The 15,461-nt window shown below is 40.8% G+C and overlaps 1 protein-coding gene across 1 annotated transcript in view; it reads left to right on the forward strand.

The window, feature by feature from the left end:
* Positions 1-202: 202 nt before the first annotated feature.
* The window catches only part of MTSS1 (metastasis suppressor 1), a gene marked incomplete at its 5' end in the record, with an annotated part of 108,045 nt that continues 92,786 nt past the window's right edge, over positions 203-15,461 (forward strand). The window contains 2 exons of the mRNA XM_009084894.1: positions 203-264; positions 2,971-3,044. Coding sequence (XP_009083142.1) covers positions 203-264; positions 2,971-3,044 — 136 coding nt within the window. The remainder of the gene's footprint in view (positions 265-2,970; positions 3,045-15,461) is intronic.

Here is a 15,461-nt window from a genome sequence, read left to right on the forward strand (position 1 = left end):
ACCAGTTGACATCCCATCTGCTTGGAACGGGTGTCTTAAGGATGTGAGAGAAAACTTGCTGGGAAAATTTATTTTGGTGTTAATAGATTAGGATATGGTACAGTCTTAGTTATTGCTTTACATCTTGTTTCATTTGATCTGTACTATCAAAACCAGAATGCTCAAATTAAGTATTCATTATTGTGTTTTGTTTTTCTTGCAGGGAAGTTACCCAGTGTGGGAAGATTTTATAAATAAAGCTGGGAAACTGCAGTCTCAGCTTCGGTAAGTTTCGTGTTACACAGTCAGGATCCCCTGCAGTTCCTTGGATGTGCAAACATTAAGATTAAATGCAGCTTCTGCCAAAATAATTTGCTAAACAGGTCCTAGTAAAATTGTGCATATTTCATTGTCAACACCCATGCATGTAATTTTTCACATACTACTTCTGGTGTTTTAATGTATTTAGGAAAATTCATAATCTACCACCAGCTGTACATAATAAACATAAAATGAGCTAAATTTCATGGATTGTGATGGAAAATTGGAATGATAGTTTATTGTTGTTTAATGAGCACATGTTTGGAGTTAGCCCTATGTTTTCCTTTATGAGTGTAGAATATAGAGGGGTTATATTAAATGAGGACTAAAAATATTAAAGAGTGTTTGGTAGTCCTAACAGCACTTTCTTCTGCCTTAAAGTGAAGGGAATTCCTTTGTTGAATCACGTACCGGTCATTATTGAAACTTAGGTTATTGGAATATACTGTGCAAATGGCATTGTGGGTTGCTTAATAAGTGCCATAATATCACACTCAGACCAATTCTGCCATCTCTAGAATTTATTCACATGTAAAATTTATGTCTGCTAATATGAATCCAAGCTCTGTTTCTTCACAACTCTCCCTGAACCACTATCTCCACTGTGCTCTCCAGAGCACCTGTTTTTTCCCCAGCAGCAGCAGTGGTAGTGGGTTATTGGCACTCTGGTTTGTGGTTCTGTGTTGCATTATGAACTATTTCTGAAGAGGCTGAGATTGAGCCTCATCTGCCCTAAACAGCTGAATATGCTGTTCTACCACATCATACCTAAAGTGCCAGACTTGTGTGTGGTTTTTCCTTTTCCAGCAGTCACATCACATTGAGTGTGGAAGACACAGAGGAAATAGAGAAAGAGGAGAAATGGAGAACTTTCCTAGCCTTTTGTACTCTTCAAACACAGGCCTTCTAGGGTGGCATGAGAGGTAGTTTTGTTTATTTCCCAGTCCTGTGGTGTTGCATTCAGTCAATGCAGTGCTACAGGAACATGCAGGCAGGCAGCCTGAAAGCCTGTGTTCGAGGATTTGCTGTTTGTTTCTAGCAAACGTGAGCCTTTTGCCTCTGTTCCGTTTCTGTGTGCTCTGATAAAGGACAGCAGATGTCATCTGAGCTGGAGCCAGGTCTTCCTGGATCTTGTAACTGGAGAAATGGAACTTTGTTATTAGCAATAGAATTAATAATTAACAACATGGTACATGAATGACAGCGTGACCCACAAGTTTGGAAGATGAGCACAAACACAGTTAAGGAAAATCCCAGGAAAGGTTATCTGGTTCCAGGGCTCAATATTGCTAGCTAGCTGTCAGGGGTTTTTTTGCCCTCCCTTTAATCTCCTCGGCATGTGGAGAGTCCTTATGCATTTGTTTGGTTCTCTCAAGCCTGGGATGGGTTTTTTTCTGTGTGTGTTCAAATCTTTTGTGCTGTCAGTAGGCCAATTACTACACTGCCAGTTATGTCCTCTGTATCTTGAGCATGTTTGGAGTGAGACTTGCATAAAATCTGACCTAATTAAGCAGTCCTGTGGTCTTTCTGGCTGAGGATCAGCTTTCCTGCAGGTCTGACGGGTTTTTTGAGGCTAGCAAGGAGCTCTTGAAACAAAGTGAAGTTGATAGTCTGGATTTTGCTTAGAAAGGCTGACTGATACCACCAGGAGAGAAAATCAGAGTTACTGTTAGAAAAGATGTGCAGAAACTTTTGTTTCTGTGCAAGGTGACTGTGAAGAGGGCACAGTGGTGTTTTACCTGTAGAGCTCTGGCCTACTTTTACTTTAATTGGGTCAACCAGACTATAAACCTTCAGAAATCTGGACTGACCTGAGGTGTTCAGGGCTCTGGGGCCTGCGTATCTGGAACAGATGTGTTTGGAAAATTGTAACTCACGTTTGCTGTCCACTTGAACAGATGTGTGGTCTGTGTGTGCTTTCCAAATGTGGAGGGAGATTGGGCTAGCAGGTTGACACTTCGGATTGTGAAGTCTCTGAGATTGCTGGTGTACCTGTCAGGAAGAGCCCTGCTTGGGGGAGCAGAGAGGGGTTTTGTTTATTTTGAGGGTTTGGGAGGTTGGTGGGTTTTGTGTTGGTTTTTTAAATTGGGGATTTTTTTCCCTTCTCCCTCTTTTCTATTTGCCCAAGAACTCCAGACCAGTCTGATTTCCAAGAAGTTGCTGTTTTCTGTTTCAAGGGATGCTCTTGCTCCCCAGATGAAATATTCAGGAAATTGTTTGGCCAGGATCCTAGATAAAAGGAAGTTCCTGCATGTTTATTCTTAAAATATACATGTTCCCTGGAAATAGCGTGGCTGTAATTTGTACACTAATGGGTGCAGTATAATGTGTGTTACATTTGTTTTTCATGTTTGACTGCTTAATATTAGTTCATCAGAGGAAATCAGCTAGAAGGAGGATGGCTGTGCTCTTTTGAAACAGCACCTGTCCTGTGCAGTTCTCAGCATGGAATTAGCGTGGCTGCCTCCAAGTCCATAGTGCTGACACAAAGCAAGAAAGGGATTAAGAAATGAAGGAGGGAAAAGGCTAAATTCAGATATAAAAGAGGATACTTTTTGTGGCCTCTGCAAGTTCACAGTGGTATTCTTTATAAGCTTAAATGTTTTTGGCAGTAATTAAATAGGCATCAATGAGACACTGCTAATGTTTTGTTATCTGTATGCATTTCAGGACTACAGTAGTAGCAGCTGCTGCCTTTTTGGATGCCTTTCAGAAAGTGGCTGACATGGCTACTAATACACGTGGTAAGCAGATGTGTCAATATTGAGTTTAACAGAATGCTGTGTGGTTTATACCATTTGTTGTAATAAAAAAAAGTCTTAACTTGTTACATTGACAAGAGATCTGTGAGACATCTGTTAGATGGACTTGCACTTTGAAAAAGTGGCACGTGAAAAAGGAAGTCATCTTTTCTTTTCTGAAAAAAAAATGCTGGAAACCTGTAATTTAAATGTGTCATCAATCATGTGAACACTTCTTAATTACCATTTGAATTATACGTTGATGAATAATATTTTAGAAAGCAAGATTTACTGAAATCTGTATTCACTGACGCCTCTGTACCTTACATAAATGTAAAAGGCTTGATACTCAGCTGGTATAAGTAAGTGTAGGGTTGCTGGAGACAGAGCAGATACCAGCTGATGCTGTGGCCATTGGGGTCTGATGACAGTGGCCTGTACTTAGATCTCTGAGGAAAGTCTTTGCTTGTCCTTCCCGTGTAAGTCTGACGTTACTGGTCAAAATCATTTTTCCTGGGCTTTGGGCCACTCTAGGTAGCAGTCTAAGCTTGTGGGTGAGTACAGAGAGCCAAAATAGTGCAGCTGGCAATCTTTCCAGACTGTTGAGTTGGAAGGAGACAAAAGGCTGCTTCTCTCTGCTGTTGGCTGCCCGGTGACCAAGGCTTTGGTGCAGATGTCCCTGCAGTGGTAGGGCATTCCCCATGGTCACTGTGTCCCTGGACTGTTGATGAAAAGTAAATCCAAAGTGCATGTATCACAGCTGAGTGAGCAGATTTTGGTCACCTCCAACCTTAGAGATTTTGTAAGATTTTTTAAAGTCCTAACATGCCCTTGGCACTTGACTTGGGGAGTAAGAAAATAATATTGCTGATGTGAAGAGTGTGCATTTCCATTGGCAGAGTGTGAGCTCAGCCAGACTTGTGCTTCCCTTCACTTCTGGCTAACAGGAGTAGTAGCAGCTGCTGGAGCAAGTATCAAGCCATAGAATGACAAGAGGGAAGAGTATTTTTTTCCTGTTTAAAGCTAATATTTACATTCTGATAAGAAGTTCCTCATTATATGCATACCTTCTGTAAATTATGGGTAATCTACTCACATAAAATAATAAACATGACAGAAAGTGGAATAAACTAAGGATGAGACCCAAGGCAGAATTGACTTGGATTTCTAACATGTCTTTCCTTCAAGCATGTTCTCTTCTATTTCTTCTCCCTTCCCCAAGGGGAAACAAAGTAAACTACCAAAATCCCTGAGACTTGTCTTTTAGCTGTGCTGGCAGGCTTATAAAACTTGCATTGAGATACCAGAACGACTGAAACTTTCCCACTCTCAAACAGAAATGGCTTGTGCTGGTTTTTGAAGGGTATTTTGCACTTTCTGCTGCGTTATTTGGAGCACATCCAAGAAGTGTCGTGTCTTGTCTCTTATCTCTTCGAACACATCCTTTACAAAAGGAGCTCTGTGAATCCAAGCATGCCAAATTTGTATAGCTCCTCTGTTCTGTCTTCTGCCTTCCCTGACTGAAAGGATAGAAGGGAATTTTGTTTTTATTTTTAGAAAGTGATGTTCTGGGCAATGAATCAAAACTCCAAGTTAGCTGGTGGTTCTGATCTACCTCCCAGCCCATCTTCCATTTGTGCCGATTCAAGTGTATCTCTGAGGTTGCATATTGGTCCTTTAACATGTGCAGGTCCTTCCACCTTGCTTGGACAGGGATGAATGCCTGTCCCCATTGAAGGTGATGGAAAAACTCCCTACGACTAGCAAGGGCACAGTTCCATAAAAACATATTTTGTCATCAGTATAAAGAATTATAATCAGAAAACAAAACAAAATACAGTGTTTTTCTTCTCCGATGTGGGGATTTTAATGGCTCTTAGTTTTCCCTTTGAGGAGTTGCTTAACTTGAACGATTTTTTGTTAAATTTTCCTGTTACTTACCCAGTTTATAAAACGATGTATTTGATTGTCTAATCAAGTACCTGGCTGTGTTTCACACTGCTTAGAGGGTTAACAGATAAACCAAAGTTTACAGTTAACAGATTAACCAAAGTTAGCAAAGTTCATATTCAGTTTCTGGGGACATGCAAGACTTGTGTAGCACTTTCCATGACAGGGGCAGGGGATTGGTGTATTTTAAATTGTAAGACTGGTTTATCATTGCATGAGCCAAATGCTTCTCCTGGGAACTAACTGTATATGCAAATGGTGAAGCAGGTGCCTGTTCCTGAGGGACAGCATTAGTTCCTTGTAGGATGACTGAAGTATTGTGAAGCTGGTGCTGCCTTTAATTTGTAATTGCTTGTAGTTTTACAGAAAGTGGCCTGTTATTTTAAGACTCACTGATCTAGCTGATGAAAGCATTTTATCAGTCAGCAGAAGCACTCTCTGGCTACTCTTTAATTTGTTTGCATCAGCATTAGCTTTGAAAGAAGAAAAAGTGTTTACATGGATGTGCATCTCCACACACATACAAGGGGAGACAATTTCCTTCGCAGTCACCAAGGGCTCACAGAATGAGAGCTTATTTCCATCAATGCCAGTCCTTGTTCCAGCTGATCGCTGTACCTTGTGTGCCCTTACTGCTGTTCCCAAGCATCATCTTTTCCCTTTTGGTACATTGTTCTTTGCATATCATTTACTTCCTTCTAATTCTTCAGTGGTAATAATGTTAATCTTCACATTCCCACTTGGAGCTCAAATAGAGAGAGCTGAAATTGGAGCTCTGCCTATGGTAAAAGCTATGGTTGGATGAGTTGGATAACCTGCACTTTGCTGTATTTTCTTCACATCGTACCTTTTGAAGTAGGAAAAGCCCCGGAATGTGAGGTACCTGGTATTTTGTGGTGACTCAATACACAAATTAATTTCCCAACAAGCTCATTTCAGCTTTTGCTTCCTTCTTTGCTGTCTCTCCATTAAGATGTATATCAACATGAAGTTTAGTCTCCTTTTTTATTTCAGTTTGGTTCCCTCAGTTCAATTCAGCTTTTTGATTTAAGCCTGACAAGGAAAAGCATGGGGAGAGTAGTTCTGATGCATGTATCACCAAACTGTTTTATTTCTGTGGGTCTGGTCATCTGAAAAACATCATTTGATTGGGGGAGACTGTCAAGTTACATTGCTAACTGTATAGCAGTGTGTGTTGCTTCTTGCTGGTACTAGAGATTTTTGAAAACAAAATTCCTTCAGATATTTTGACTTTTGAGCTCTGACAAGATAGACACATCTATGTAGCAGTTTGTGTTATTCAGTCTATATCTGTTTGGCATCCAGCCCAACAGAAGTCTATAGTCTGCGGTGGAATCTGTATTATTTCTCACTGTGGTTATTAAAGAGAATGCTCACAAATTATAAAATGAAGTAGGTACTTCAGGATACCTTTAAATCCTTAATATACCTTAAATAGTATAATAATAACAACCCTTAAATACCTTAAAACTCAGGTTTTTCTTAAAGAAACGGCTTATGTCTTTCAGTATTTGAAATTTTGAGTGTTTTTATCTGCATCAATTCCACCTGAAGCATGGAAGAGATTTAAAGTCTAATTTCATTTAATGGCTGTTTACCTGATATTTTATGCATAAAAAATTTATTCTCTTATGAAAGCAAGAACTGTGCATCCCAATGTAAACATATGACATGTAAACATATTGTAAGTTGGGTTTGAACACTGTGTGAAAGGATGTGTGTAAATTGCTTTGCTTTTTGTATGCTAGTATTCTCCTACCTCTGCTGCATTTGAATGTCCTTTGTAAGAATTCAGGAACTTGAAAAAGTAGGTGTGAAAAGTAACTATCCTGCTCATGTTATGAGGGAGGTTAATGTGAAGACATGCACACTTCTTCTGTATCCTCTTAATACACCACCAGCAGCTTCCGTGGAAAAAAACCCTGCCCCAGTCTTGCCTACCTGCATCTGCACAGGTGTAAATTAAAATTTATGGAAAGATGATCTAAAAGCTTTGATTTACTACTCAAGCTTAAAATTGATCTTCAAAGTAAGATTGCTAATGAGGCAGCTGATACCCAGTCTTGTGGTTTTCTGTTTTTCATTCATATTGAAAGGGTTTGCATATACATAGGTGTGTTTGATATTAGCAGATTAGTTAAATCAAGATACATTTCAGTGGATCACATAGCTCTCTCTGGCCGGTTGGATTCCACAGATTGTAATGCTGTTTGAAGTTGCCTCTTGGCAAGTCAACTTGGCAAATGCTACTAGAGGTATGTTTTCCCTGCCTTTGGTAATTCTGACATCTGTCATGCTGGTTGGTGCTATTTACATTTTCCATCTCTTTCATTTTACAGATGTCTGAGAGGACTTTAAGGCAATGCAGAGCTACTGACAAGAATTGCAGGAATTTCCAGTTGAGAGGGATACCCTCTCTGCTGGGCAGAGGGGTCTGGGATTGGCTGATCATCTGTGGATGGTCAGCCAGCTACCAAGGGACACTGAGTAGACCTGGAAGCAAAACTCATCCGAAGTCTGCATAGCATACAGCAGTGGCAGGGTACCAAAACCAGCATAGCTGTTTTAATGTTACCCTTTGAGGGTTAGGATATGTTAGTCTGGATGAAGTGCTTCCTTAAAGTGCCTGTGCTTTATTTCAGGCCCCATTAAACTTATCAGCATGCAAAAATGTAAATATGGTTTAATGCTTTTACGTACAAAATTAAAGCTGATTAATATCTGTGAGTGTGCCTCAGGTAGCTCTTGTACTGCACTGTTTAGTGACTGCTCTTCATGTTTAATAAAGCTCTTAAAATAGTACCTTTGCTGCAGGTCTGTGTTCCTGGGCAGACTCTGCATCTGTGTTGCTCCAGGTATTGTGTGAGTACACCTGCAGGTAGTCCTCAACTCTGTGTGTTACGTTGTTGTTTTAGCCAGGATCTATATGGTATGTATTGAGGTGGTTTTACAAGGTGACAAACTGCACGAAGTGTCACAGGACTGGAATTAGCATCAATTATCTCCCAAGTAAGTGTGCTTAGGCCTTCTGAACCAGTATCTCCCTCACTGCAAATATGGCACAGTGTGACCCAAGGGATAAATCCTTGGTGCCACAGCAAAATCTTATGGACAGTACTGAAAGGTGGCTTTTAATTTATTTGTTCTCATTTAAATAAAAAAAAAAAAGGCAAAAATGGAGCCTGAGGAGAGGAAAGGCACTTCAAACCATAGCAGTAGACCTAGAAGCTGTGTAACATTTTTTGATTAAATTTCTTTGCTCCTCACTATGGACTAGGGAGTTGTGATGATGATCTGTGCCTAATTTCAGAGTGAAGACAGAGCTGGGCACAAGAGGAAAGGGGTTTTCATTGTCCAATTCCTTTGTCTTTCTGACTCTTCTTTAATTTCAGATGCTCATACTCAAATAACAAAACCTTTGTTTGAGCTTCCTGTCAGTTAAGATAAGACTTTGTTATAAGTACTTGTTCTTCCCATGGAGTCTTTGAAGTAAAATAATACAGTCCAGGCTTTTTCTTTGTGGATTTTCATATATAAAATAATCAGGAAGAAAATTATTTAAATGAACCATTCAGTCTTCCATTATACTTTCATGAAGATGATGCAAAACACAGGACCAATTCAGAATCATTGGCAGATAATTTTGAAGCTGGATGCATAGAACAGATGTTGCATTTTGAGGAGTTGGACTTGGATATGCTGCTTTACAAGTGCTAAAACTACAAAACACATAGATAAGGGCAGTGCTATGTTATTTGCTGTTTCCATATTCCCATCTTTCTCTAGACAAGTAGCAAATGTCAGTCCATGTCTTTCAACAAGTGTATCACTCTGAGAACTCTGCTGCTGAAGTGAACCTGTGTGGCTGGAGCAGTCAAAATGGGATTAACATGACTTATACCCAAACACAAGATAAGTGGTTTGGTTATTAATGGCTAGTTTTTATATTCAGGGGATTAAAAGTGCTGCTCTGCAGGTAAAACATTGTGATTGCCTTTTCTTTGGGTGAGTGCAGACATTGCAACATAAAGAAATACTATTAGTATGTTTAGGCCTTCTTTTCTCCTTGAGGTCAAGATGAAGTCTAGCTCAGGGTCATTGACAACATCTGTGCTGCTTTGTCCCTGTCTAAGGAGAAATTTTCGGTGCAACAGACAAAAATAATTGCTATAATAACTTACATAGTCAGCTCCCCTTGATACAGTGCACGGTGTGACACAGAAGTGGAGGTTGTATTTGCCCTATGTCCTAGTATTTTTTTGAGCTTAAGGTGCTTTGCTAAGAGACTGAAATGTTGTTAGGAAGGGTATACAGCTGTCAGGTGATTGTGTTTGCTTACAGAAACAGAAAATTTGAATGCAAGACTAACTTCTGTGAAGGAGAAAAATAAGAGTGTGAGTGGGGAAGAAGCAAATAAGCTTCTTTAATACTTCATCCAAGGAGTGGGCAGGTGTGTTGAGATAGAAGTTGCTGGCCTTTTTTCCATGACTGAATGTAAATCTGCTCACTGTCATCTGAATCAGAATTCTTTGGGAGTGTCAAGATGGGGGGACAGCTCAGAGTTAGTTTTTCATACACTTAGTTGCAGTTCTTCCTCTCTCCCTCCTCACACAGCTGTGTTGCATTCAGGAGGGTAGAATATCAATGCCTGTTTTTTGTGCAGGCTTGGCATGGATGGATTAATTGTTGTTTCCAGCTACACGATAAGTTTATATCTCTGTGGTCATCTTGACGCAGAGCACTTACACCTCAGCAACTAAATACTGGTTTTATGGCGGCAAATAGTTTTCTCAGTCTTGGCAGCAGAAACAAACTTTCAATGTCTTAAACATCCTGTTTGTGAAATAATGAGGATAAATCATAAACGGCTCTGAGGATTTCCTTCAGATAATTTAATAGGTTAGAAGCAAAGATGCAAAAGCATCCTTTTGATGATGGGATGTGGATTTGAAAGTGGAGGCTGAGGTTTTGGTTGGCGGTTGGTTTTCCCAGCGTAGCACATGTTCCTGTGGTGGGAGATCCCCTTTCAGGCTAATTCAGGCAGCCTTTTGATGTGATAAATTACTAGTTGGCACATAGCAACAATCCTATAGTAACCACAACAAGAGAGTTGTTGCAGCGTTTATTTATTTATTTTAAATCTGTCACCAGTTGGATAGCAAAGGTAGCTGAAGATGTGTTTCTGCTCTGTTTTATTTAGTATCTTATTTGTTTGCCGTAAGACAGAGAGGGAAGGCCTGTGTGGTGTAGGAGGAAAATTGAAAAGTTAAAAAATTAAAAAAGTTCAGACTAAGTGGGTTTTCTGTGAAGTAGAGTAGTGGTTCTTGCCTTGTGGGCCTTGCCCATAACAAACTGTGGAGGCTGCAGAGCAGTTGCTGAGCTTCTGTGTCCTCGTCCTTTGTGCCTCACGGCTGTCATGCAACGCAGGTTCAAGGGTTGAGCTTTTGTTGATCACCTTGGTGGCTTCCAAGAAGACATGATTATGTTGGTGAAGTGTCAGGTTGGTGCTGTCAACTGGCTTCATGCAGGCTCACCAGACCTCTACAGAGATGAGTGTGGACGTGACCAGAGGTCAGGCAGTTACCTCAGCCTGCTGCACCCCAGTCCACAGGTCACTTGAGCCACTTGTGACATTCGTTTGTATTGGCAAGGCACTTGTGCAAAGGCTGTGGTATAAAATGTGTGCTTTGACTTGAGATGTCTTCTCCAACTCCCTAAGTCTATTCCTGCCCTGTCTGGACATAAATTATGTTTGTTTCTAATGACATAAGAGCTGTACAAAAAGTGAAATTACAAGATCCAGCAGACTAATGGGGAATGGTCCAGAACAATGGAGCTCTGGCTAATCATTAACAAAAGCATTAACAAAAGTCATTTTCAGAAGCAGCAGTGACATTTGCATTGTCTAACAGGTTTTTTTGCTCTCCATAATGCAGGCTGCCTCCCAGAAGGATGCTCCTCCACACATTTTCGGAGGTGTCAGGACCGTAGATCGTGTATGTTCACTCTGTGTGTGTCCATGCAAACTAGTGTTCTACTGCCAGGTGATTTTCTTGGTGATATGATTCATCTCATGTTTGCATACCTGCTGCTTCCCGGGAGGCAGTGTATGTTCATGGTAATAATGAGGTCTTGCTTAAAAATAGACCAGCTTCCTTCATTTTCTTGTCCTTCTGTTTGCTCGATGATTTGTCGGGTGTTGCCAGCACAAATGTTTGTCCCTGTTGCTGTGCAAGCTGTTCACCCTTTCCCTCCTCCCCTACACGTTAGTTTTCTTCAGTGAAGCAGTTCCCTGCTCTTTTCTTCCCTGGTTGATGTAGCAAAACTTACACAGTTCAGGCTTACAGGCTCATTTAGAGAGGTGGGGAAGAGTCCCTGCTGGTTCTTGAATTTCAATAGAAAATTAGCATCTGCCTAGGACAAGAAGTGCATTGTGCTGTGTGTCTTCCTCTTCCACTCCCACACATGATGGAGTCCAACCTGTAGAACTACTTCTGAAAAGTTAAAATAATATAATTACCTCACTGTTTCACTTCGGGGCTCAGAGCCCTCCTGCTTGTCTTTGTGTTTTCTACAGCAGTTTATTCTACAAATTAATCCGTGACCTGCCCTCCATTTGGGTTGGTTTTTATGGAAAGGGTGGAGAAGGAGAGGAAGATGGGCTGTTTCCAAAGGAGCCCTGGGTTGTGACCTGCCAGTACTTCCTGTGAGATGTTTGAGTTCTGTGTACTTACATATATGCTCTAATATTTCAACGGCTTTGCAGTTGGTGCTTTTTTTTGCTGTTTTCACCTGGGCTTCTTGCATGTAAAAACGAGTATATTTCTAATCTAATGAAGCCATTGAAAAATGCTACTGCCTTTCCAGCAGCCATCCCAACTCAGGCTTTGTGGAAACCACTTCAAAACTAAGAGCAGTGGCAATTGTGTGTGTGGGCACGTTCACCTGCAGCGTGGTGGTGTCATGGGGTAGAAGAGGTCTAGGTTTGTACAATCAGCCCCTGCAATTGTTGTGAAATTCTCTTCTCCTGCAGCATTTATTACTATGTAAAATTGAAATCTGCATGATTTCCTGCTGTGAGAGCCTGTGCCAAGGGACTGGTTTCTATAGTAACTAATATCAAGGAGCTGGCTGGGACTTCGGAGCTGATTTTGAGCGTATTTTGATGCAGCCCTGTACGAGTACTCGATGGATGACAAACAAGTTGGGGGTTGTGGCTGCTGTTACTACAGTAGTAATGTTGTGCACCTTGGTGTGTACGCTGAGGGCTAAAAATAGGCATTTTTCAAAATGGAGTTGGAGGTGAGGAAGGGGAATGTCTGGGGTTTTTTTTCCTCTTACACCACCCCCTTCCCACTGCAGATCTGCCAAATGGAAACACTGAAGAATACACCAGTGACTGTTTGTTCTGGAGTCGACTTCATTCTACCCTGAAGGGAAACATAAACCTGGGAACTGGGTCCATTTTCTCCCAAGTGTAACAGCCATTGCTGTTGCCATTGTTCTGTTTTGAAGCAGAGCTAGTGTTTGTTCTGCTGAGCATGATAAATAGCACTGTTAATGCAGTTTTGTCTGCAGGACCAGCTTCTGCCCTTGCTTAGGCCCAGGCACACCTACCAAATTTATTTGGTTTTGCACGGTTAAGCAGGGGAGGGGTTGGAGCTTGAAGCACTGAAGCTTGGCTTGTGTAGTCTGTAGGCTTTGAGGGTGCCAGGCAAGATGTTTGCAAGTAGTACAGAAAGGCATAGTGGGGTCAGGTGCATGAAAATGAAACTGAGTCTTCCATTTGGGGTCACTTTCAAAGTAAAACTTGCATCATGTGATAGAGGTGGGTAGAGATTGCAGAACAGTGCTCTCTGTCCAGAGAAGTCTCCTAAGTACAGAAATTGGACCTAGGCAGACACCAGTAGTTTGGTCTCTTCTCCTTTTCCCCCCCAGTACTTCTCCAGAATTGTGCTGAGGCCAAACTTGATCTCTAAAGTAAATTTATGGCATTGATGAAACAGTCTGAAGTGTGAAGATGTCTTTGTATATGAATGTCAATTTTCCTAGCTGTGCTAGAAAAGGAGATGTGTATGGGCATGTGCTCCCCTGCTTGTCTCCCAAACCCTTGACCCCAAAAGCCAAGCATCTCAGGGGAGCAGGTGAAGTTGTATGTCCTATGCACCTGTAGACACGGTCATGTGTCCACACACCTGGCTAAGCAAGGAGTGCCATTTGCTCAGCGAGCTCAAGGGGAGCTTTGGCTTGGCCACCCCAAGAGCAGCCACTTATTTGTTTGGTATTTGGGCATGCTGGAGAGGGCTGAGGAAGGAGAGTATAGAGAGGAAAAAATGGATGGTGGACAAAAAAGAGCTGTGTGTGTTGTGCTGGGAATATTTAGGGGACATCTGGCACATACTCATGAAGAAATGAGGCTGTTTATTTTAAAAAATATCTGTTCAGACAGGTTTTCTTTTATATTCACTGTTTATGTAGGCAAGTCCATAGTAAAAGTATTACAGTGATTTAAAAAAACCCAATAAATTACTGGATTAAGCCATTTGCGTCAAGAGAGTAATGATGCATTTGAATAATCTCAGATAATTTGGCACTGAGATAGGACCAGATTAACAGTTTGAGAAGCAGGATTGGAGACTATCATTCAAGAATGTAATGACCAATGTTCCTGACAAATCATCTTCATCTTTGTACTTGTATGGAAGTAAGAAAATCTCCCTTTCTTGCAAGGAGGTGCTAAGCAGAGTGCTGAAATGGCATCTTCGAGTAAGAATTTGTTATACATTGCATCACAATATAGTGATGCAAGTCTGGAACATTGAGTTGTTATAAATAAATTAAATCCAAAGTACATTTAGTAAATACTTAAAGTGCATATTGTGGTGGATTATCCCTGTTTTTAATGCTTGTTCATTTTCTGCTAGTTTGCAAAATCACTGGAGTCCAGCAAAGCACATTTCCATTGGATGCTGTTGTGTGTGTGTATCCATTTTAAATCTAGGTTATCTTGCACAGAGTACTCCATGTGAGCATTAGTCACTTTGGTTCAAAGGTAAAGAGTTCATGTATGGCTCTTCTGTAACTACTGCAGAGGCAGGAACCTTGGTTATGAATGTAGTCAAGGGAATGTTTGAGCTATTAAGCTGAAATTCAGCTTGCTGCTGGGGAAAGGAGTGCTGTCACTGAGTACGTACCGTGATGCAAAGCCCTCTCCAGACTGTTCAGTTCAAATGCACCATGCACACTCGGGACGGATAATTGATTTAGACTAAGAGATTTTAATCTTTCATTGTGAACTTGAGGCCAGCCACACTTGGAGTTACCAGCTCCATATTTCACAAGGGTTGTAGCTGTTGCCTCTGAAGTCGCTGCCTGTTTTCAGAGTCTCTTTGTTCTGCACAACATATTTTTCTTTGTTGGCCACCTTACTAATTTAGCATGGCTTCTAAGATTAGGAGTGGGAGAAAAAGCCTGGTGTATGTTCCCAACTAGGGTGAAAGTGCTGAACTTCTGCTGTACATCTATAGAGATAATGAAGAAGGTGGTTGAGATGATACTCTAGGGTGACCTTATGCACAGTGTAATTAAGCTTAAAGTTTAGATTGGAAGTATTTTAAAACAATTGTCCTTATTAGAATAGAGCTTTCTTGTTAAGGCTTTGTGTTGGGGTTAATGGATTCTCTCACAGGAAAAAACCTTCCAAAGTGCACACAACCACCCATCTGCCAATATTGCCAGGGGATTTTTGAACCAGAGTGGCCAGAAGTCTGCCCTGCGTTCTGTAGAGAGGTTGGTTAATGAAGGTTAAAGCATGGTCAGGTTAAAATATTCATCTATTCAATATCCTTTCCAAAACTCCCTGTCTCTAATGTACTATATTGACTGTTGCCTAATCTGTTGAAATTGGTCAGAATTTCAGCCTCTCTAGAGTTCAGTTTTTGAAGTCATGACCGTCATAGATAAAGCAATGTATGTTTTTGTGTTAATGCTTAACTTCTCTTTACTTCAAGTTGGTCCCAGTTTGTTTCTGAGTTATTTTCCCTTGTGATTCTTTGGTCAAGAAAAGGAAGCTGGACTCAAAATTTGTGCCCTCTAGGTCTACTCAGAAGCTGAAGAATGTATGAATAGCTTTCTTCTCTCACATTAAGAAGAAAAGGTCTCTTGGATGAAGCACATTCAGCATGTAAAAAGCTTCTTGTGACCAATGGGAGTAAACATTAAACATTAATGATGCAGCTTTAAGTTGCATGGAAACAAACTGGGGCAAGTCAGTTCATTTTACCTTTGATTCATTGCTTCCAACTGTTAGGAAAGGTTGAAGGGACACAAGGCAAATATGAGTCTCTTCCTTTAGCTTTTTTCTCTTAATGATGTATTTTGCTGCAAACAATAGTTTCAGTAAGGCAATGCACAGAATTTATAATTTATAGAATTTATAATTTTTTTCTT

The sequence above is a fragment of the Acanthisitta chloris genome, unplaced genomic scaffold, assembly GCF_000695815.1.
Source record: "Acanthisitta chloris isolate BGI_N310 unplaced genomic scaffold, ASM69581v1 scaffold17901, whole genome shotgun sequence".
Taxonomy (NCBI): domain Eukaryota; kingdom Metazoa; phylum Chordata; class Aves; order Passeriformes; family Acanthisittidae; genus Acanthisitta; species Acanthisitta chloris.